At 43.2% G+C, this 22,049-nt stretch overlaps 1 protein-coding gene across 4 annotated transcripts in view; it reads right to left on the bottom strand.

Annotated features, from left to right (window-relative positions):
- Positions 1 to 305: 305 nt before the first annotated feature.
- LOC115164337 (solute carrier family 23 member 2-like) overlaps positions 306 to 22,049 on the bottom strand; it is a 74,199-nt gene continuing 52,455 nt past the window's right edge. For all 4 annotated transcript variants that reach the window (XM_029716725.1, XM_029716726.1, XM_029716723.1 and 1 more), the window contains exons 6-15: positions 15,017 to 15,105; positions 14,356 to 14,426; positions 13,686 to 13,867; positions 13,294 to 13,414; positions 7,694 to 7,850; positions 7,385 to 7,532; positions 7,130 to 7,235; positions 6,683 to 6,950; positions 6,454 to 6,549; positions 306 to 6,238 (exon numbers count right to left, since the gene is read on the bottom strand). In XM_029716725.1, the coding sequence (XP_029572585.1) occupies positions 5,967 to 6,238; positions 6,454 to 6,549; positions 6,683 to 6,950; positions 7,130 to 7,235; positions 7,385 to 7,532; positions 7,694 to 7,850; positions 13,294 to 13,414; positions 13,686 to 13,867; positions 14,356 to 14,426; positions 15,017 to 15,105 (1,510 nt within the window). In that variant the 3' untranslated portion in view covers positions 306 to 5,966. The remainder of the gene's footprint in view (positions 6,239 to 6,453; positions 6,550 to 6,682; positions 6,951 to 7,129; positions 7,236 to 7,384; positions 7,533 to 7,693; positions 7,851 to 13,293; positions 13,415 to 13,685; positions 13,868 to 14,355; positions 14,427 to 15,016; positions 15,106 to 22,049) is intronic.

The raw sequence follows: 22,049 nt of genomic DNA, 5'->3' as shown, positions 1-22,049 counted from the left end.
GCTGTGCCGCTCAAGACGTTCTGACGTCAATAAAGAGGACGGTTTAGTGCGTGATATTACCAGACACAGCAATATGCTTAATCTCACTATCACGAACACTCACTCTCAGGGATGGAGAGTGGACAAGTTGAAAGAGGATAATTTAAACAATAGAACTGTTGAGATATATATATATATATATATATGATGTGGGTATGTTGTGCAGCAGAGCTAGTGTGTGTATGTTAAGCCTAGGCTGAAATAGTAAGATAGAGGTCTAAACACCATCTATTGATTTCTACTAACAATAAAGACAAAAGACAGCATTCATTCTGTAACATCTTATTAAATAGTTTTAGGAACAAAGAATATAACATTTTGTTGCTACTATTAGTATACACAATGCCTGGTCCAGAAGTTTTCCGCACACTGTAGCCTACTCAATTCAATATACATTTATATATTTTTACATCTGTTTAAAGTTTGTCAGGTGTTTCTCGACTTGTATGAACACTTTATTAACATGATAACAGGAAGCAATGTTGGAAATATACAATATTTAAAAAATTCTAACTATCAAAAGTATTCCACCAAACTACAGATTAAAAATAAAAAGAAATGTATTTTCTTTATTTTAATTAAATAAAAATGTAATACAATGGTGCACATTGCAGCATGACAATAAAATATTAAAATGCATGATTTATTTTCTTACAAACATGTGTCTGTAATAAACATAACGATGTATTAAAAAAAAAAGAAAAAAACCTTTAAAAAGATAAAACACTTGGGAAAGAGAAATGTATATTCTTCAGGTAGTTTCCCCTTCAAAATAACTGAAAGGGATATATTTCTTTCTGTCATAGTCATGGCCATACCATGACCTGGCTCGTGGGGCATGGTTTTTAACATTGAGAATGAGTTAAAGCTCATAGAGGTGAGGCATTAGCTTCAAATTAGGTGGTCTATGGGCTGAAGCTGAAATAACACCCTACTCCCCTAGTGGACAACATGCCATTTCAGACATTCTCCCTCTCGAAAACAGGTACACTTAAACAGAGAGGACACGGACACCATATCTGCACTGCAGGCGTGGAGGGGGGGAGGGGGAAGATGAGGAAGGGGTGAGGAAGGAGACAGTGGAAAGAAACCTCTGCTAGTTTCATTACCATGTGGCGATGTCATAGAAATAGCATTATAGAACATGCATGTGTGTGTACAAAGGAATTTCCCAACAAGAAGTGCCAGAATTCACCGCCTCCCGTCCCACTCCCCAACCCACATACAAAAGACAGCAAGTTGAAGGACTGGTCTATTCCGTCTATCGTATCCACTGTTCCTAGCTCTACGGAGCAGAGCAGAGGAAGGCAGTACCAAGCATGCTGCCATATCAAACACTGGTACAAATCCACACCCTGACTATAGTTACTGTTTAGAGCAGAATGTTCAAGGTGTTCTCCTTTTCCCTCACACCTCCGGGTCTAGTTTGAGGGCCTAACTGAGTCATGTCCAGTTCAACCTCCTGCCTGTGGAGACTAACACTATCATTATCTCTCTGCTACAACGGAAAATCAGAACATTATAGGGCCAGAACAAGTCCATTCTAAACTGATAAATATCTTTCTGACATAGTGCATACGGCACACAAATACTCATCACATACATTTCACTAAACAATTACTTTCTTACTAATCATAACTAAATAAAATAATCAAAGAGATAAAACAAAGTAAATCTGAAATGTTACTTAACATTTTTTACATTTCTGCATTTCTGAACCAGTGACTACTCCCACTCTCATTGTTTTGGTGCAGCAAACAGAAGAGCAAGGGAAATAGTTTGAGAAAGAATGAAGAAAGGACAGGTGCTTCTTTTGCATTTTGGTTCAGTCTGAATCTGTGCATCTTGTTCATGTTGTTAAGTCTTATGTAGGCTTATGATAGTCAACCACACTGGCCAAAAGGAGTCCCAATTCAACCCTACCTCAACAGTCAAACATTGGTTTTCTATGGATGACAGCTCACACAGTAACACACAGCACTCCAGTGCAAACACACATAGCAGAGGTTCCAAAGAGTCGCCTCCATGTCAATCACACTATGTTTGTCCCAAATGGCATTCTATTCCTTATGTAGTACAGTGCACAATATAGGGAATAGGGTGCCATTTCTGATGCACCCTCAGTTGTGAATTATTGACATGAACTTGACCCCAGCTCTGAAACATTCTACCACACATGAGGGATGGAGAGAGGATTTGGGGGGGTTACACTGTTCACAAATAAGTGAACAATGCCAACAATATGAACAATGACACTAGTAACAATCATAACAATAATAGTAATCAATAGGTGTGGGATAAGATTGTACAGTCTGTGAGCCCTCTCCCCCTCCCCTATAAACATTTTAAAATACCCCCTCCATTACACACCCAATGCTTAAACCTGAAGATACTGTTATGGTGCCGTGTCTGTAAATCAAACGTGTTCACTTGAGCAGAACAGTAGACCACCTGACATCTGTAGCAGAGTCGGACAAGGCAGAGGGCAGGACAGAAAACAGGGATGTGATTGGCACTTTAAAATCACCTCTCTTTTCTTTCACTATTTCTCACTTTCAGTCAGGCATCTGGGTACAAAAGGTTTTTCTGGTCATTTGCCTAGCTAAATCCTCTTCCTTCCTTTGCAAACCATGCACTGGTGTTACTCTGCACATAAGCCTTAATCATAGCATGATCTTTACTCAGGCTGTGGCCTGGGCAGTGGTCAAACCACCTATACCCCCATGCATGTGCTGACAAACACTATCCAACACTAGTCTAAGTATGCATCTAACACACATTGACAAAATTAAGGATATCAGTGAGTTAGAAAAAATGTCTACATTTTAAAAACAATGGTGTGATCGCACAACTAGAAATCCAAGTGCATTCTGCTTCGTGCTAAAGCGTTTGTAGCCTATATATATAAAAAGTATGAATGCTTTTGAAAGTGTGCTTATGAACTGCTTATGAACATTATTACACAGTTGGTTAACCGTTAGATTGTTTATAGACTGTTGCTTGTTAATTATATGATTATAGATCCTTACAGGTTAATAAATACATGAGCAACTTACTTACAGCAATGACTTACAAATAGTTATTACGAGTTAAACTATTCAATAATGTCTTACAAGCAGCTTATAAGTCAACCTTGAAATTCCAGTTGTAATAACAGCAGCTGGATGAGGGAGTACGCGTTCATGAGAGAGCTGGTTTTGGTGGTGGTAGTTAAAGATGCGAAAGATAATACTGACACAGCAAGGCCTGCAAGCTGACTGGGTGAACATATAAACTTTGACCCTCATTTCCAGTCCTAAATTAAGCCCTCTTCCCCAGCACTAGCTCATACCCATGGAATAGACTCTTCTTCATGGACAGGTGTAATCAAACGTGGTAACCTACTAGCTTCAACTAACCCTTTAGGAGGGTTGTTAACATGATATTTCCATACATTCATTCATTCTAGTTCTTTCAGATCTATGAGAGGGCATTTAGATGTGTCCAGGAATAGGGTGCTAGGAGAAGTGTCCAAGACTAGGGGACTAGGAGAAGTGTCCAGGACTAGGGAGCTTGGAGAAGTGTCCAGGACTAGGGGACTAGGAGAAGTGTCCAAGACTAGGGGAAGTGTCCAAGACTAGGGGTTGATTTGGGACCGGGCCCTCTGTCCAGTGGAGGACATTGACAGTTTGTTGGGCGATCTGTTGTGTTGTGTGTAGGGCAGTGGCAGTCATGAAATTTTGTCAGCCTAACCGCCATGCAAATAATTGCTGGGTTCACGTTAAAATGACCTTTAATTAACATAGACACCTTTAGCATCTCCGGGCTTCCACGCATAGTCTACAAGCCACTGATGTGGACCATTGGAACATGTACATTTTAAAAAGTTTAATAAATCCATGTAATATAGCCTACTTTAGGCCCGTCTAAAGAAATTATATTTAGATCTAGCCAATTTCAGAAGAACAGAATAGTATATTCTGAGTCATCCTTATGTTAGGCCCTGATCTGGCTATGCCATATGGCTGTGGGCTACACTAGTTCATTTAGCAGATAAGATTTGCTTAGAATTCTTGTGGAATTATTTTATATTATTTCATAGTAAGAAAAAAACTATTGAACATAGCTGAATAAAATACAATGGATATTTCCCCAAAACGTTTTCCGAGGGAGTGCACACGTGTTGCACTCCCTATTCTGTGTTGAGCGGTTAACAAAGTGATAACTTGAAACAAGTCCTCCTATATGCTTAATTTAGAGTTATTTATGCAACTGTAGTTGTGATACAAACCCTAGAATGTATTAGAAATCAAAACATATAGCCTAAGGCTGCAAAATGCTCTAATGATGATTTGAAAAAGTTGCATGAAAGGCATGCGCTCTGCTCTGTTTCTTACGCAGGCTGCACACAATCAGTCTCTCATTCACAATTTGTCAAGCGCTTGATAATATTCTCACCCATCAGACTATTTTCTATTTAATCTGGTCTTTCACATATGATAAATGTGTGGAATTATTTTGAAATTAATGGCCCACAAAAAAAAAAAAAAATCAACTGAATTCCAGGGCTCTCATTAAGTGTTTCATTTCATTTTTGATTGCATTTGCATTGATGTCAGAGTGATTAGAGGGACAATAATGCGCTGAGTACAAGGCTATTAGCGACTTTTAGCAAACTTGGTAGGCTATTAATGACCATCAAAGCGCAGTTTTGGAGAAGCCTAGTTTCCATGACTCAGCGGTCACGTGGAATTTGACTGCGCTCATGACTCGTGACTGCCGGTGTTGTGGTAATACGGTCACCATAACACCCCTAATTGTGTGTTTGACTTAAACGGGTAATAGAAGCCAAATAGAGGGGCAGGTTCCAGTGAACATTCTGTGCATTAACTCTTGCGGCTAATAGTGCAAAACGAACACCACAACCACTCTGCATGACTAAGGTCTACCATTTGACAAGCCACTTTCATCTACACTATCTGCATGACCTTGCCTGTCTGCATGCAATTAAGCTTGTGTTTGGTAGTGTGCTTGCCTGTGTGTGTGTGTGTGTGTGTGTGTGTGTGTGTGTGTGTAAATTTAGTGTACAGGCAAATTATTAGTCTAATGTGAATTTTCATAAAGCCTCTCAATTCCATCCAATCCCCTTTCAACAGGAGACTACATTTCCCATAACCACATTGGGAAGTGTAGGTTTGCTAAACAGGGCTGACAGACCAGCTGCGTCTGATTCTCAATGGATCTGTAAGGTGTCAATCATTCAGCTTTAAACTTTTGCCGTAAACGAGATACTGTCCATCCATCCGTCCGTCCGTCTGTCTGTCTGTGTCCGGAAACAGGAAATGTGCCAGCGCAAGTGACACACTCAACCCCATCACAATGTCATGGGTGGGCATACACACACGCACGCACACACACAGAGGCCACTGTGAGTGTAATACATCAGAGTATTTTGGTTAAACAGCAGAGAACAAACCTTTTCTTACCATTCCCCTTGGAATGAACGTAGACAGATGGACTGATGTAGACTAGTTAACACTTATTTTCTCAGTTAACTTAAGATCAAATTCCACAAGATGAAATAGTGCAATGGGAAAAGAGGGACCTCAATAATGGTCTGTTTAAGGCTCTTTTGCTCACATACTAGGCAGAGACAAGAGCATGTTGCAACTCCATCTGAAACTTCCTCTTTAAAGGACATCTGTTATTACACGCTCATGACACTGGTTATAACATGCTAATAACAGCATGAATAGGCCATAGACAGTGTTATTCAGACACACACACACACACACACACACACACACACACACACACACACACACACATAAAAGACAGGGTTGAGCATGTCACACTGCACTGACGCTACCCAAAAACCTCCACCCCTCCCTTCCTTCCATGGTACCAAACTCCATCTCTCTTCCCTCAAGCCCGGTTCTACCAGTCTGCTATACCCCGCTCTCCCCTGGTTCTGTGATTCCCTCCATCTCTGCTGCCTTCCCTGCCCCCCCTTGTCCCCCCCTAAGTCTGCAGGCCTTGCGGATCGCGCCCCACTGGTAGCCGCTGAAGGTGGGGCTGATGGGGAAGTACTGGAAGATGGTGTGGCGGTGCAGGAAGTCCATGCCGAACGGGAGGTCGTAGGTTCTCATTCCCTCTAGCTCTGCAGTACTGGGTCCCAACCCACGCTTCAACTTCCTGATCCCTCGCTCCTCCGGCGTACCTGACAGGAGGAAAGGAGAGAGGAAAGAGAGAGAAAAGAGGAAGAGAGAGGATGAGGGGGTGAGCGATTGGAGAAGGCAACAGATTGTGATATACTTGTCCTATACTTGTCCTATCTCAAAATACACTCAAAATGGTTGAGTACAGCAGTAGATTAATAGTAGTAGTGTGATAGACTAAACTAACAGTGATAGTGGGATAGTACAGTCCACTCACCAGGGATAGTGTTGTCCAGCACAAATGCCACTGACCCCCCTACGAACATGGCTGTGGTCAGGAGGACGTTCAACACCTGGTCAATCGACACTATACCTGAGAGACAGAAAGAGGGATAGAGAGAGAGCGCGAGAGAGGGTTCAGAGACCTACCCAGTCCTTTTAGATGTGTGAACACTGAAGGAGTAGGCCAATGAGCTAAATCTGTAGTCCACTTGTCCTCTACTCACCAGTGACCAGAGGGTTCTGTTTGAGGTAGCTGGGCAGCACCAGACCAAAGAAGATGGAGAAGCCCAAAACAAAAAGGTTCCTGGAGGAGTTGAGGTCTACAAACTGCAGGTTAGACAGTCCCACAGCTGTGATCATCCCAAACAGGGTACAGAACAGTGCCCCCAGGACAGGGTCAGGCAGGGAGGCGAACAACGCGCTGAATTTACCCACCAGCCCTAGCAGTAGCATCATAGCAGCACCGTATTGGATCACACGCCGGCTGCCCACCTGGAGGACCAATCAGAGAGCAGCAGGGAGTAATAAAGCGAAGAATCAGGAAGAATAAAATAGTCCCACTCTACAGAGCAAATTAAATCCAAGCAGACTACTAGACAATTTAAACAAATATTTAACATTTGAATAGAACTTGTAGTAGGACTCTGTGTATAGAAGTATGTGATGGTTACCTTAGTGATGCCTAGCACGCCTATATTAGGACTGGAGGAAGTAGAGCCATTTCCTGTCCCCATCAGCCCATCCAACACGCAGGAGAGACCTTCCATAAATATACCCCTACAGAGAGAGATAAACAGAAAGAAATAGGGAGAGTGAGAGAGAGAGAGACGGATTTCAATTCATGATTCAAACCATTGTGTCTGCGTGAAGTAAGCAGATTCTATGAGGTGCATTAGGCAAGGAGCTATGCAAGCAAGGTCAAGTACCTGTTGATGGCGTGAATGGGGGGTGGGGGGGCACAGGAGAGGCGGGCACAGGCGTAGTAGTCTCCAATGGACTCAATGATGCTGGCGACCACGGCACTGAACATACCGATCACCCCCGCCGCTGTCACCGTAGGAACACCCCACTGAACTATGGGTAAAAAAAACAAACCCAACATTAACACACTGATGTGGAACAAACAACTGCAAAACATTCTAGATTTGAGGAACCTACGAAGATATTGGATGCTCTCAATCAGAGTTTGGGCTTAGCTAGGGGCGGGTTGAACATCATAAGGAGTGGTAACTCACAGGGGTAGGGGATCTTGAACCAGGGTGCGGCTGCCAGTATCCCCTGGCGTGCGTCGGTGCGGGCGTAGTAACCGTACTTGTCTTTCTCCGGTGGGAAAACATTGGTTACGGTAAAGATAAAACAAATCAGCCATGACACCAGGATGGCCATGATGATCTGAGGAAGAGGGAAACACTAAGGGTCAAACACGACCCTCAAAACACACAGAGAATTACAGTATGTCCTGGTGAGTTACAGTGAAGAACACCATAATAAAACTGCAGAACTTCTACAGAATGCCCTTTAAACAGAGAGTGATGATTACTTTTTTCAATATGGGAGTTGAGGTCACCAGGCCAAACTGTAAAGAGCAGATTGATAAAGAGTGGAACTTTTAATCAGACGGGGAGAGAGAGTGAGTGATGAAGAGGACTTTGTTAGAGTGGAGTCACCAATACAAGCGTCTGTCTACTGGTCTATAGGAGCAGCAGATATATGAGCTAGCATGACATGAAATGACCAGCAGGGGGCACAGAGCAAATAAAATAAAATGTATTAGTCACATGCACCGAATACAACAGGTTACAGTGAAATGCTTACATACGAGCCCCTAACCAACAATGCAGTTAAAAAAAAAAAAAAATGGATAAGAATAAGAAAAAAAAGTAACAAGTAATTAAAGAGCAGCAGTAAAATAACAATACGAGACTATATACAGGGGGGGTACCGGTAAAGAGTCAATGTCCGGGGACACCATTAAGTTGAGGTAATATGTACATGTAGGTAGAGTTATTATAGTGACTACGCATAGATGATAACAACAGAGTAGCAGCGGTGTAAAAAAGAGGGGGGGGGGTGCAAATAGTCTGGGTAGCCATTTGATTAGGTGTTCAGGAATCTTACGGCTTGGGAGTAGAAGCTGTTTAGAAGCCTCTTGGACCTAGACCTGGCGCTCCGGTACCGCTTGCCGTGCGGTCGCAGAGAGAACAGTCTATGACTAGGGTAGCTGGAGTCTTTTACAATTTTTAGGGCCTTCCTTTGACACTGCCTGGTATAGAGGTCCTGGATGGCAGGAAGCTTGGCCCCAGTGATGCACTGGACCTACGCACTGCCCTCAAGTGCCTTGCGGTCGGAGACCGAGCAGTTGCCATACCAGGCAGTGATGCAACCAGTCAGGATGCTCTCGATGGTGCATCTGTAGAACCTTTTGAGGATCTGACGACCCATGCCAAATCTTTTCAGCCTCCTGAATGGGAATAGGTGTTGTCGTGACCTCTTCATGACTGTGTTGGTGTGCTTGGACCATGACAGCTCCTTAATGATGTGGACACCGAGGAACTTGAAACTCTCGATCTGCTTCACTATTCCTCCGTCGATGGGGATGGGGGCGTGCTTGGCCCTACGTTTCATGTAGTCCACAATCAGCTCCTTTGTCTTGCTCACATTGAGGGAGAGGTTGTTGTCCTGACACCACACTGCCAGGTCTCTGAACTCCTCCCTATAGGCTGTCTCATTGTCGTCGGTGATCAGGCCTACCACCGCCATGTCGTCGGCAAACTTAATGATGGTGTTGGTGTCTTGCGTGGCTGAACAGGGAGTTCAGTAGGGGACTATCATGCACCCCTGCGTGTTGAGGGTCAGCTTGGCGGATGTGTTATTTCCTACTTTCACCACCTTGGGGCGACTGTCAGGAAGTCCAGGATCCAGTTGCAGAGGGAGGTGTTCAGTCCCAGGGTCCTTAGCTTAGTGATGAGCTTGGAGGGCACTATGGTGTTGAACGCTGAGCTGTAGTCAATGAATAGCATTCTCACATAGGTGTTCCTTTTGTCCAGGTGGAAAAGGGTAGTGTGGAATGCAATAGAGATGGTGTCATCTGTGGATCTGTTGGTCATGGTATGCGAATTGGAGTGGGTCCAGGGTGTCTGGAAAGATGGTGTAGATGTGAACCATGACCAGCCTTTCAAAGCATTTCATGGTTAAAGATGTGAGTGCTACGGGAGGGTAGTCATTTAGATAGGTTACCTTTGTGTTCTTCGGCACAGGATCTGCTTGAAACAAGTAGGTACAGTGCATTCGGAAAGTATTAAAACCCCTTGACTTTTTCCACATTAGTCTTTTTCTAAAATGGATATAATCATATTTTTGTGTGCCGACTGTTGGAAAAGCATTCAAGGTGAAGCTGGTTGAGAGAATGCCAAGAGTGTGCAAAAGCTGTCATCAAGGCAAAGGGTGGCAAAGGGTGGCTACTTTTAAGAATATAAAATATATTTTGATTTGTTTAACACTTTTTTGGTTACTACATGATTCCACATGTGTAATTTCATAGTTTATGTATTCACTATTATTCTACAATGTAGAAAATAGTAAAAATAAAGAAAAACCCTTGAATAAGTAGGTGTGTCCAATGTTTTGACTGGTACTGTAAGTATTCAGACCCTTTGCTATGAGACTCGGATTTTAGCTCGGGTGCATCCTGTTTCCATCGATCATCCTTGAGATGTTTCTACAACTTGATTGGAGACCACCTGTGGTGAAATCAATTGATTGCACATGATTTGGAAAGGCACACACCTGTCTAGGTTCCACAGTTGACAGTGCATGTCAGAGAAAAAACCAAGCCATGAGGATGAAGTGATTTTCTGTAGCGATCCGAGACAGGATTGTGTCATGGCACAGATCTGAGGAAGGGTACAAAAATGTCTGCAGCACTGAAGGTCCCCAAGAACACAGTGGCCCCCATCATTCTTAAATGGAAGAAGTTTGGAACCACCCAGACTCTTCCTAGAGCTGGCCTCCCGGCCAAACTGAGCAATCGGGGAAAAGGGCCTTGGTCAGGGAGGTGAGCAAGAACCCGATGGTCACTCTGATAGAGTTTCAAAGTGCCTCTGTGGAGATGAGAGAACCTTCCAGAAGGACAACCATCTCTGCAGAATTCCACCAATCAGGTCTTTATGGTAGAGTGGCCAGACGGAAGCCATTTCTCAGTAAAAAGGCACATACACAGCCCTCTTGGAGTTTGCCAAAAGGCACCTAAAGACTCTCAGACCATGAGAAAGAAGATTCTCTGGTCTGATGAAATCAAGATTAAACTCTTTGGCCTGGCACCATCCCTAAGGTGCAGCATGGTGGTAGCAGCGTCATGCTGTGGAGTTGTTTTTCAGCGGCAGGGAGTGCAAGACTAGTCAGGATAGAGGGAAAGATGAACAGAGCAAGCGATTCTTGATGAAAACCTGCTCCAGAGTGCTCAGGACCTCAGACTGGGGTGAAGATTCACTTTCCAACAGGACAACAACCCTAAGCACACAACCAAGACAACGCAGGAGTGGCTTCGGGACAAGCCCGGACTTGAACACGATCGAACATCTCTGGAGAGACCTGAAAATAGCTGTGCGGCGACGCTCCCCATCCAACCTGACAGATCTTGAGAGGATCTGCAGAGAAGAATGGGAGAAACTCCAAATATAGGTGTGCCAAGCTTGTAGCGTCATATCATACCCAAGAAGAATCGAGGCTGTAATCATTGTCAAAGGTGCTTCAACAAAGTACTGAGTAAAGGGTCTGAATACTTAAGTAAATGTGATATTTCTGTGTTTTATTTTTAATACATTTGTTAATTTATAGAAACCTGTTTTTACTTCGTCATTATGGGGTATTGTGTGTAGATTGATGAGGGGGATCAACGATTTAATCCTTTAAAAAAAAAGGCTGTAACGTAGCAAAATGTGGAAAAAGTCAAGGGGTCTGAATACTTTTGGAATGCACTGTATTACAGACAGGGTCAGGGAGAGGTTGAAAATGTCAGTTTAGACAATTGCCAGCTGGCCAGCACATGCTCTGAGTAAGCGTCCTGATAATCCATCTGGCCCTGCGACCTCATGAATGTTAACCTTTTTAAAGGGCTCACTCACATCGGCTACGGAGAGAGTGATCACACAGTCATCCGGAACAGCTGGGTCTCTTACGCATTGTTCCGTTTTGCTTGCCTTGAAGTGAGCATAGAAATATTTAGCATGTCTGGTAGGCTTGCATTGCTGGGCTGCCCACTCCTTGAAAGTGTCAACTCTAGTCTTTGGCTCAGTGCGGATGTTGCCTGTAATCCATGGCCTCTGGTTGGGATATGCACGTACGTATGGTCACTGTGGGGACAACGTAATCGATGCACTTATTTATGAAGCCAGTGACTGATGTGGTAAACTCCTCAATAGTGAAAGTCCTGTAGCTTAGTATCCGCTTCATCAGACCACTTGCGTATTGAGTGAGTCACTGATTCCTCCCGTTTGAGTTTTTGCTTGTAAGCAGGAATCAAGAGGATAGAGTTATGGTCAGACGTCAAATGGAGGGAGAGCTTTGTATGCGCCTCTGTGTGTGGAGAAAAGCTTATCTACAATTGTTTTCCCTCTAGTTGCACAGGTGACATGCTGGTAGAAATTAGGTAAAACTGATTTGAGTTTTCCTGCATTGAAATCACAGGCCACTAGGAACGCCGCCTCTGGATGAGCATTTTCTTGTTTGCTTATGGTCCTATACAGCTCGTTGAGTGCGGTCTTAGTGTCAGGATCGGTTTGTGGTGGTAAATAAACAACTATGAAAAATATAGATGAAACTTAACTAGTTGTCTACAGTTTATCATGAGGTATTCTAACAAGCGAGCAGAACCTTGAGACTTCCTTAATATAAGAGATTGCGCACCAGCTGTTGTTAACAAAGAGACATCCCCCCCCCCAAGAGCTTACTGGACACAACCATTCTCTCCTGCCAATGCACAGAAAACCCAGCTAACTGTATATTATCCATGTAGTTGTTCAGCCATGACTCCGAGAAGCATAGGATATTATAGTTCTTAATGTTCCGTTGATGTAATAGTTTCGAACTGAGCTCGTCCAGCTTATTCTCCAGTGATTGCATGTTTGCCAACAGAATGGAGGGTACAGGCGGTCTACAACACACAGGCCATGTCCAAATACCCGTACATGCATACTAAATAGTAGGCCATTTGGGTATGCAAAAACAGAAAGTTATGAATGGTAAGGAACAAGCACGATTGCGCATTAGATGGCACCTTCTCAGTATGGATGAGTAGTATGTTGATATTTGTTGCTTACTGCATACATTTTTACCAAACAGTATGTTTTAAATAGTATGTAGTACGATTAGTACACAGAATGCAGTTTTAGTAAGTAGTAGGCTAAACAAATTTCACATACAGCCACAGACAGACAGGCACACAGGAGATTTATATACAGTGCAGAACAGGGAAAAACAAAAGGCACCATAGGGGGCTGAATCATTTCAGATCTTATTAAGAGGAACGGGGGAGGAGGAAACAGGGGAGGTGAATAAGATTTGAACAGCAGGACTTGACAGGTAACGGGAGGATGGAAAGAGGTATCTAAAAGATGGAGAGAGATGGAGGAGTGTGTGCCCATTTATCTTACCTCACATGGCACTGTGATGGACTGGATCAATAAGCACACTCCAGGAAAGGGGATGTGTATCTAGGTGTGCATGCTCCTGCCAGTGTATTTCTATGTGCATGCACATTTCTCTGTGTGTGTGTGAGACACACACACACACACACACACACACACACACACACACACACACGTGTCAGGGTACTCACAGGGAACATCTTGAAGAGCTGTAATCTATAAGAGGTCCAACCTTTCTTAGCCTTGTAGATGGGCAGAGGAAGCTGTACGTTCCTCGCATACTGAGAGAACAACAACACCAGGAATATAGTCCTAGAGAGAGAGGACGAGTAAGAATCATTCTGATTGGCTATTTAATGGGCTGCTATAATAATTGATTGGCTAAGGATGCCTCTGGGGGGCGGGAGCCAGTCTTATAGGATAACAAAAGATAGATAAGAAATCATTTTACTTTCTGTTTTCATCATAACAAGACAAAGACAACAACAGACACTATAGGAAAACATATAGAGGGCTGGGGAATGTATACGGGACTATACAAGTAGTCAGTCAGGAGAGATTAGAGCCACAGTATACTACTCACAGCATGGCGATGCCCCAGTGTTTCCCTGCTCTCTCCCCGGCAGCCTGGAAGCCAGACAGGCCGATGAGGGCCACAGTCGGGGTGATAGTTAGGGGCCCGATGTATTTCAACAGGAGCCCAGGGAGCCCCAGGAAGCCAATACACACCTCTATCAGAGACGACACAATAATAGCCCCCTGGATCTGGAGGGCAAAGAGACAGACTTTGGTACAGCCTTGATAGTCTATCGACGTCCTTGTCTCTAATTCTATTCATTGTGACATCGTGATTGAGTTACCTCCTCACACACACATCAAAACAAGGTTACCAAACTCGCTTACACAAGCCTTCTAAAAGGTTAATGTGAGTTAAAGGCCTCTGTCACACTCTCACACGCAATCACACACGCACGCAAACACACAACGCACACGGCTAAAGGCCGAGTCACAGCAACAGGTCTAAACAAACATCATCATTTAGAACTCTTTCTACTCAACGTTTCAGTGTAGGCCCCAGAGGGTATCACTGGGATGTGCTGACTATCTAACATGAGCTTTGAACAATACTGACACAGAACACAGGAGTAGACCTCTCTCTGTACACTATGCAGTGTAAAGATTGGATACTATAAAATAATCCCCCATGTCTCCCGCTCTCTCCCCTTCCGTCTTGCATCTCATTTCTCTCTCACCTCTCGTATCCGGGGGTGCCAGATGTGTTCAGTGTTGAGCAGCTCAGTCTCGTTGAACATGGAAGGAACCACTGACAGAGGGATGGAGAAAGTAACAGAGAGAAAGATGGAGTGAGAAAAAAAGAAAAGAAAACAGAAAGAACATAAAAGAATGCTTAAACACATATTTATCATTCTGTTATCGTCTGCGTCCTGGAAAAAAACGTGCATCTCAAAAAAGTTAAAAGTCACGGTGTATTTTCTGATCTATCGCCACGGAGGTTCACAAGTACTCTGGCTGACACCAGTTCTCAAATAGCCAGGCTAGTTCACAAGGCGTTTTGTATTACTTTTATTAGTTATACTTCTAGAGTAATGAAACTTTCATGGAACATGGAGGGGCATGACTACTATCGATTTACGTTTAATAAAATCAAAATCTACAAAAAGTGAGATACAAGGTTTTTCCAGGACACCGACGTTATAGATTAACACACTGGCACCGAACCTGGAAACCTAATCTGATGCCAACCTGAAAACCTCATCTGATGCCAACTGAGGTGCCAGTCAGCACTACTGATGCCAGCTCACGTGGGCAGGAGAGTGAGGGTGAGACCAGGTCATAATGAAGGCACTGGTGGGGTGTGTGTACGTGTATGTGTATACGCGTGTTTGTGTTTACCTGTAGCGTTGCACTTCCACTTGTCTAGTGACAGGATTGCTCTGGCGGGGGCCAGGAAGGCAAAGGCACTGGCCTGGAACAGAGGAAGTCTGGAACAACAACCACACACCAATACACACAAAGCATCTTATTAACAGATTAGTATCTTATTAGCCAAGTGACAACACACACACCTTATTATCTTTTTAGCTTAGTGACAACACACACACACCAGCAACTCACTCAATTAGAACACACACACACACATTCCTCTAATACACACACTAAGCATATTTTTTAAAGTGATAGATGTGCTTTAGAATGAAAATAATAAATATGTAGTTTCCTTGAATGTAGTTTATGGACAAGGAGTGACTGCAACCCACACGTAAAATTGCTGTCAGTTAGTTGTAAAACAGTGTAAAGTCAGTTATCATAGTGTGTGTGAGAACAGCTGTCATGATGGTTATGTGATGAATATGCCAGTGTTACGTAGCCCTTATGGCTGTGGATTCAAGTAGTGTAACCAACAGTTCTCCTGTCTGTCCAATAGGTGTCACTAGTGAACACTGAGAAGCAGAGTCAACCCTGGCTAGCTAACAGCAACAGCATGGAAACTTACAGAGCTGTGGCGCTAGAACGGAGCAGGTGGTGGCTGATAATTAGCATTCATTTGAATGCTGGCCTGTCAGTGTGCAGGTGGACATCATTATTAACTTTAATCAACAACCAGATTAATGAGATCAATAAATGATGAAAAAGCATGGAACTGATATCCATGGAAATGTACAAGGCAGGTGAAATTAGCTATGTCAATAATGAATAAGAATAGGAGGACAACTAGTAACCAGTCATGACAAATAAAAACATTTTCCTGTTAAGTACCTTTTAAAGGCTGCTCTGTATTTGAATGTTTGATATACATCAAATGAATTATCACTTTACTAACATTATTGTTATTACACTGAACAAAAATATAAATGCAACATGTAAAGTGTTGGTCCCATGTTTTCATGAGCTGAAATAAAAGACCCCAGAAATGTTCCATTTGCACAAAAAGCTTATTTTTCTCAAATTTGATGAACAAATTTGGTTACATCCCTGTTAGTAACCATTTCTCCTTTGCCAAGATAATCCATCCACCAGACAGGTGTGGCATATCAAGAAGCTGATTAAACAGCATGGTCATTACACAGGAGCACCATGTGCTGGGGACAATAAAGGGCCACTTTAAAAAAAGTTTTGTCACACAACACAATACCACAATGTCAAACGTTTTGTGGGAGCGTCCAACTGGCATGATGACTGCAGGAATGCCCACCAGAGTGGTTGCCAAAGAATTGAATGTTCATTTCTCTACCATAAGCTGCCTCCAACGTCATTTTAGAGTATCGCGTGTATGGCGTCATGTTGTCAACATTGTGAGGGCAGGCATAAGCTACGGGCAACAAACACATTTGCATTTTATTGATGTTAATATGAATGCAGAGACACCGTGACGAGATCCTAAGACCCATTGTTGTGCCATTCATCCGCCGCCATCGCCTCACGTTTAAGCATGATAACGCACGGCCCCATGTTCGGTACACCATTCCTGGAAGCTGAAAATGTCCCAGTTCTTCCATGGCCTGCATACTCAGACATGTTGACCACTGAGCATGTTTGGGATGCTTTGTATCGACGTGTACAACAGCGTGTTCCAGTTCCTGTCAATATCCAGCAACTTTGCACAGCCATTGAAGGGGAGTGGGACAACATTCCACAGGCCACAATCAATAGTCTGATAAACTATATGCGGAGGAGATGTGTCGCGCTGCATGAGGCAAATGGTGGTCACACCCAGTACTGACTGGTTTTCTGATCCACACCCCTACTTTTTTTTTTTAAAGGTATCTGTGACCAACAGATGCATATCTGTATTATCAGTCATGTGAAATCCATAGATTAGGGCCTAATTTATTTATTTAAATTAACTGATTCCTTATATGAACTCAGTAAAACCTTTGAAATATTTGCATGTTCCGTTTATATTTTTGCTCAGTATATAATAGATTAGACTGAAAGTAGGCCATTTGAGTGTCATATTCACTGACGTGTGTGGGGGGAGTGAGACAGATGGAGAGAGAGAGAACAAGAGAGGAAAAGGGGAGAGATCGTGACAAACACATAGACGCCAATTTACCCAGCAGCACTCATCTACTACATGTTGTCCCCAGGTGGGACCAGCTGTGCACACACTGACACACAAACACACACACCAGCGCTACACTCAGACAGAAACACTTTAGAAATATACTGGTAGGGGCACATGTCAGCACACACACAAACAAGTCACCTTTCCTAGAACAGTGAGTGTGCTCACTGATCTGACCTCACTGGACACTGTGACTCAAACACAGCCACTAGCACTCCTCACCACTCACTCTCCATTTCTCTATTCCTCTTTGCATCCCTGTCGCCTACCCCCGCCCTCCCCTCTTTGTCGCCTCTTATCCATCTCTTCAGCCCTCAACCTCAGTCCGACATTTTCCCCCCTCCCTCCACTCCCGCCCTCTCCACGTTGCAGAGGTGACACAGATAGCTGTGATTTGTGACACAGTAATGACAGTCATTAGTGAAAAGAAGGACGTCATATTGACGTTTGATGAGTTGGCTACAGATTGTGTTGTGAGAGATACAATGGCGCAGAGAACAGCTCTCACTAACAACTTCTCAAATGCTTCTTTGAGTTCTCGCAGCCTGTGATCATGTTCATTACATGGCACAGATGTAAAAAAAAAAAAATATGAAAAAAAACCAACTGATCGGGGCATTATAGGTCTGCGCGGGACTGATGTATTTATCCCGCAGCTTTCATACCGCACCCGCCGACTCCCACTACAGCAAGAATTTGTCGCGAACCCAAACGCAGTACCTCAATTTTATTTTAGGCGCATAGGCAATATCTAAATGGGCAAAAATAGCCTAAGAAACACATGAATTAACACTGAATCTCACGTGAACCATTATATTAGACTATCGGTATTACCAAGATATATCAGCCAATAGGCTAGACGTAGTTTTAATATAGCAGAGTTGGAGAGACTTGCATATTCTCTTGAGCTACGTTTTATAGCCTAACTTTTAAGAGTGGGACGATGTTCAGACGGAGACAATATGGGTGATCGATATTTATGTCTAGGCAATGTAGCAAACTATAGCCTAATCATATTTATTTAGTACATTTCCTTGGAAAGATAATTGCCCTGTGCTTCTGCACCCATGCATAGGCTATATAGCCTACTCTATTTAAGGAATATAATAATAATAATAATTATAATAATAAAATAAATGGCATTTAGGAGACGCTTTTAGCCAAAGCGACTTATAGGCTATACATGGTCACTCCAATGTCTGCTGTGGCCATTCAGCATTTACTGCGAGGCGGCCTCCGCAGAAGTCAGAGCAAACATACTTTTTTCGCTTCGCAGATCTGTTGTGAAGGAAGTTGTAAAGGAAGTGAGTTAGTGTTTATACAAGACTTCATGCCCCCACCTACCCTCAACCAGTCATGTCAATGCGGAGCCCTCCACATTGTTATATCTAAAAAATAAATAAAAAATACATTTTTTTTCTCCCCAATTTCGTGGTATCCAATTGGTAGTTACAGTCTTGTCTCATCGCTGCAACTCCCGTACGGACTCGGGAGAGGCGAAGGTCGAGAGCCATGCGTCCTCCGAAACACAACCCAGCCAAGCCGCACTGCTTCCTGACACAATGCCCGCTTCACCCGGAAGCCAGCCGCACCAATGTGTCGGAGGAAACACCTGGCGACAGTGTCAGCGTGCATTGCGCCCGGCCCGCCACAAGAGTCCCTAGCGCGCGATGGGACAAGAATATCCCTGCCAGCCGGGACAACGCTGGGACAATTATGCGCTGCCTCATACGTCTCCCGGTCGCGGCCGGCTGCGACAGAGCCTGGACTCGAACCAGGATATCTAGTGGCAGAGCTAGAGCCCTCCACATTGTTACATGCAGAAAAACATGTTGATTGCTGGCGCTGAAGATGTCTATATCGGTCTGCTAATACAGGATTAGTAAAGGCCCAGGGCATTACTTTTGTGAAAAAATGTAAACAAAATATATTTGATTGTTTACCAGCATTTGTAACTTGAGTCTGATAATTATCTGTACAAAACAGTTACTCTGATAATATGTGTGGAACATAAAAATACTTGCTTGATATGTTTTCCAGTTTCTTGAAATACTTTGCAAACACAATTTTATTTCTATGTTGTTACAGTTTTTTTTTTAGGTTGGACTTTAGCACATAAAGCTCATTAGTGCATAGGGCAGTGCATAGGTCACCTTCTTAGTCAGTATGTGTTACACCTGTGCTGGTTGCCATCTCGTTAGTGGGAAGGTCTTTCTCCTTTGCTTGCCCAGGTGCTATTTAAGAGTGGCTGGCCAAGTCCTCCAGTTGTCTTGGTAGATGGTTAACACTTTTAGTTGGTGCGCCCTACTCTGATTTCTAGACGAACAATTCTTTATATGATGATTTCCCTGATCACCTTTTTGGTTTGGTGTAGGTTTTTCTTTCGTTTGCCTCTTCAGCAAATTTAGTGGGCACACTTGGTAGGTGTATTTTAGGTTCCAGTTGTTGCTAGGCAACTTTCAGTGGACACCCCAGTGAGTGTGTCTTTCAGGACCCCTCCTAAACCCCACCTGTTTTATTTTGGTTGTTGGTCAGTGACTCTGTTAGTTCCTTTGCCATTTTAGTAGACACTCTTATCCAGAGCAACTTACAGTAGTGAGTGCATACTTTTTCTTACTGGACCTCCGTGGGAATCGAACCCACAACCCTAGCATGCAAGCTCCATGCGCTACAAACTGCCCCTCATCACAAACCACTTGATGTCTCAGTGTACTCAATTACTGTATTGTGCATTGGTTTTCTTCATTGTGACAGAAAGTCTACAGGTACAAACCTAAATGACCAGCCTATGTACATTGACATGAAATGGTTTGTAAGGATGGTAAATGTAATACTGCACAAAGTGGTTTTACTTATTTGATCATGAAAAATATCAATTATTTTGGGGATGTTTTGTGTCTTTGCCCATAACTTTGCACCTTTTGATGTAAATATTTGAGGACAGGGTTTTGTTCTTTCTGGATTCCATCAGAATGACAATTGCAGAGAAAGGGACAGGGCAACAACTCTTACAATTCCAACTATTGAATCCTGCAAGATAATGTTCTTAATTTTACAACTACCTTTGTCAAAGCGTAGATGATAAGTGTTGATGTCTATATCGGTCGGCTAATACAAGTAAAAAGGCCCAGTGCACAACTTACATTTTTCTTTCAAAACATAAAATAATAAAAATACATGTAATTTTTCAGGGGGTGCTGCAGCACCTCTAATTCCCACAGCTATGCTCAGATGACAGAGCTTTTTGGCCCACAGGCAACTTAACTAGAAGCAGCGAATTGTGATTGTGTGAATAATGCAACAAAATGTGCTTTTATTACAATAGGTAGGCTAACATATATGAAGCAGACAGACAACTTCTTCCAAACAATCTGCGGGACAACAAAAATATTTATCCCTAAGTTGTCTGTCTGACCTCCTGGTCCCAACTACAGCATGAAAATGCAGAGAACGCCTCAATTATCTGTCGGAATCCGCAGCCCTCTATGGTGCACAATTGCCATGTTTAGGTTAATCCTCTGTGTATGCAAGTGCTGTGTATGCTTCTCTGTGTGATCAGTCCTAACTGCAGGACTAAAGACAGGAGAGTCAGGTCCATAATTATTGATACCCTTGATAAAGATGAGCAAAAAAGACTATAAAATAAATACTGAGCTATATTGCATGCTCAAAATGTAAATTATATTTTACCATAGGTACGAGGTACTTTTCTGCATATTCTTTTTTTTCAACGCCAAACCCACCACTGGTGTGCACGGCCTTATAGCTATATTTTCATGTTCTCTGACCGTAGAACCGGTTCCAATCCAAGTGCCCATGGCGTTTATCAAACTCCAGGCGGTGCTATGGTCAGATGACATGAAAATAGAGCTCTTTGGCCCACATTTATGGTTCTTCGGTTGAAGGGTTCAAGTTGGACACAGCTTAAATTACATCAACCCATTTTTCACAGTAGTCCTATGTGGCTGAACGCCTGGTTTCTCCTTGAGCTGGGAGGAGTGTGTGAGAGCCAGGCAGACAGAGGTCTACCATACCACTGGTCTGTGAGTGTATGTGCAGTTCTTTTCAGGGCTGTAGCCTGCCTATTAGACACTGTAGTCGCTGAAACAGTAAAATACTGCTTAATTCTCTCGTTTCAGACAGGAATCACCCAAGGCCATGAGACTAGCGGAGAACCTTCTGTGTGTGTGTCCAGTGTGTGTGTGCAGTGATTTCCTGTCAGTGCTGCTGTACCTTGGCCATGAGACTGAGACATGCAAACACAATTACAAACAGATTACCATGACGTGATATGGCATCTAGCAACACATTCATGTGTGGTAGCGATAATAACCATAGCAACAATGATGAAACCTGGCTGTGGTATTTCTAAAGGATATCATATTTCTAGAGCGAGAGAGAGAGAGTGGGCAAGGGGAGGGAGAGACAGAGAGGAGAGAACAGAAGGGCATCTCAGGTCACACTGACTCACTGAGTCAAATTTGAACCTCTAACCACAGTGAGGAGAGAAAGAACTGAAAAAGAAAGAGGGAATGAAAAGGAGAAAAAAAGAAAAGGATAGAGTGTTTCCTGTAGAGGGAGAGGTGGAAGAGAGAGAGAAAAAAAATAAAATGGAGTGCTTGTTTGTCCATTCAGTCAATGCTCCTCACCATGTAGCCCTAAACATATCCCTAACGCTAACCACACTGTGTAGAATGTAAAGCTATGGAGATCTTCTCCCACAGTCTGGTTTACTGTTGACACCAAACATTCATGACATACTCAGGCTGCCAACCCAAACGGCTCCCTATATCATAGTGCACTACTTTTGACCAGAGCCGTCAGAATATGGTGCCATTTCGGAGGAACCCTCAGACACTT

This window comes from Salmo trutta, chromosome 27, assembly GCF_901001165.1.
Source record: "Salmo trutta chromosome 27, fSalTru1.1, whole genome shotgun sequence".
In the NCBI taxonomy this organism is placed as follows: domain Eukaryota; kingdom Metazoa; phylum Chordata; class Actinopteri; order Salmoniformes; family Salmonidae; genus Salmo; species Salmo trutta.
This window is presented reverse-complemented; position numbering and strand designations above follow the sequence as displayed.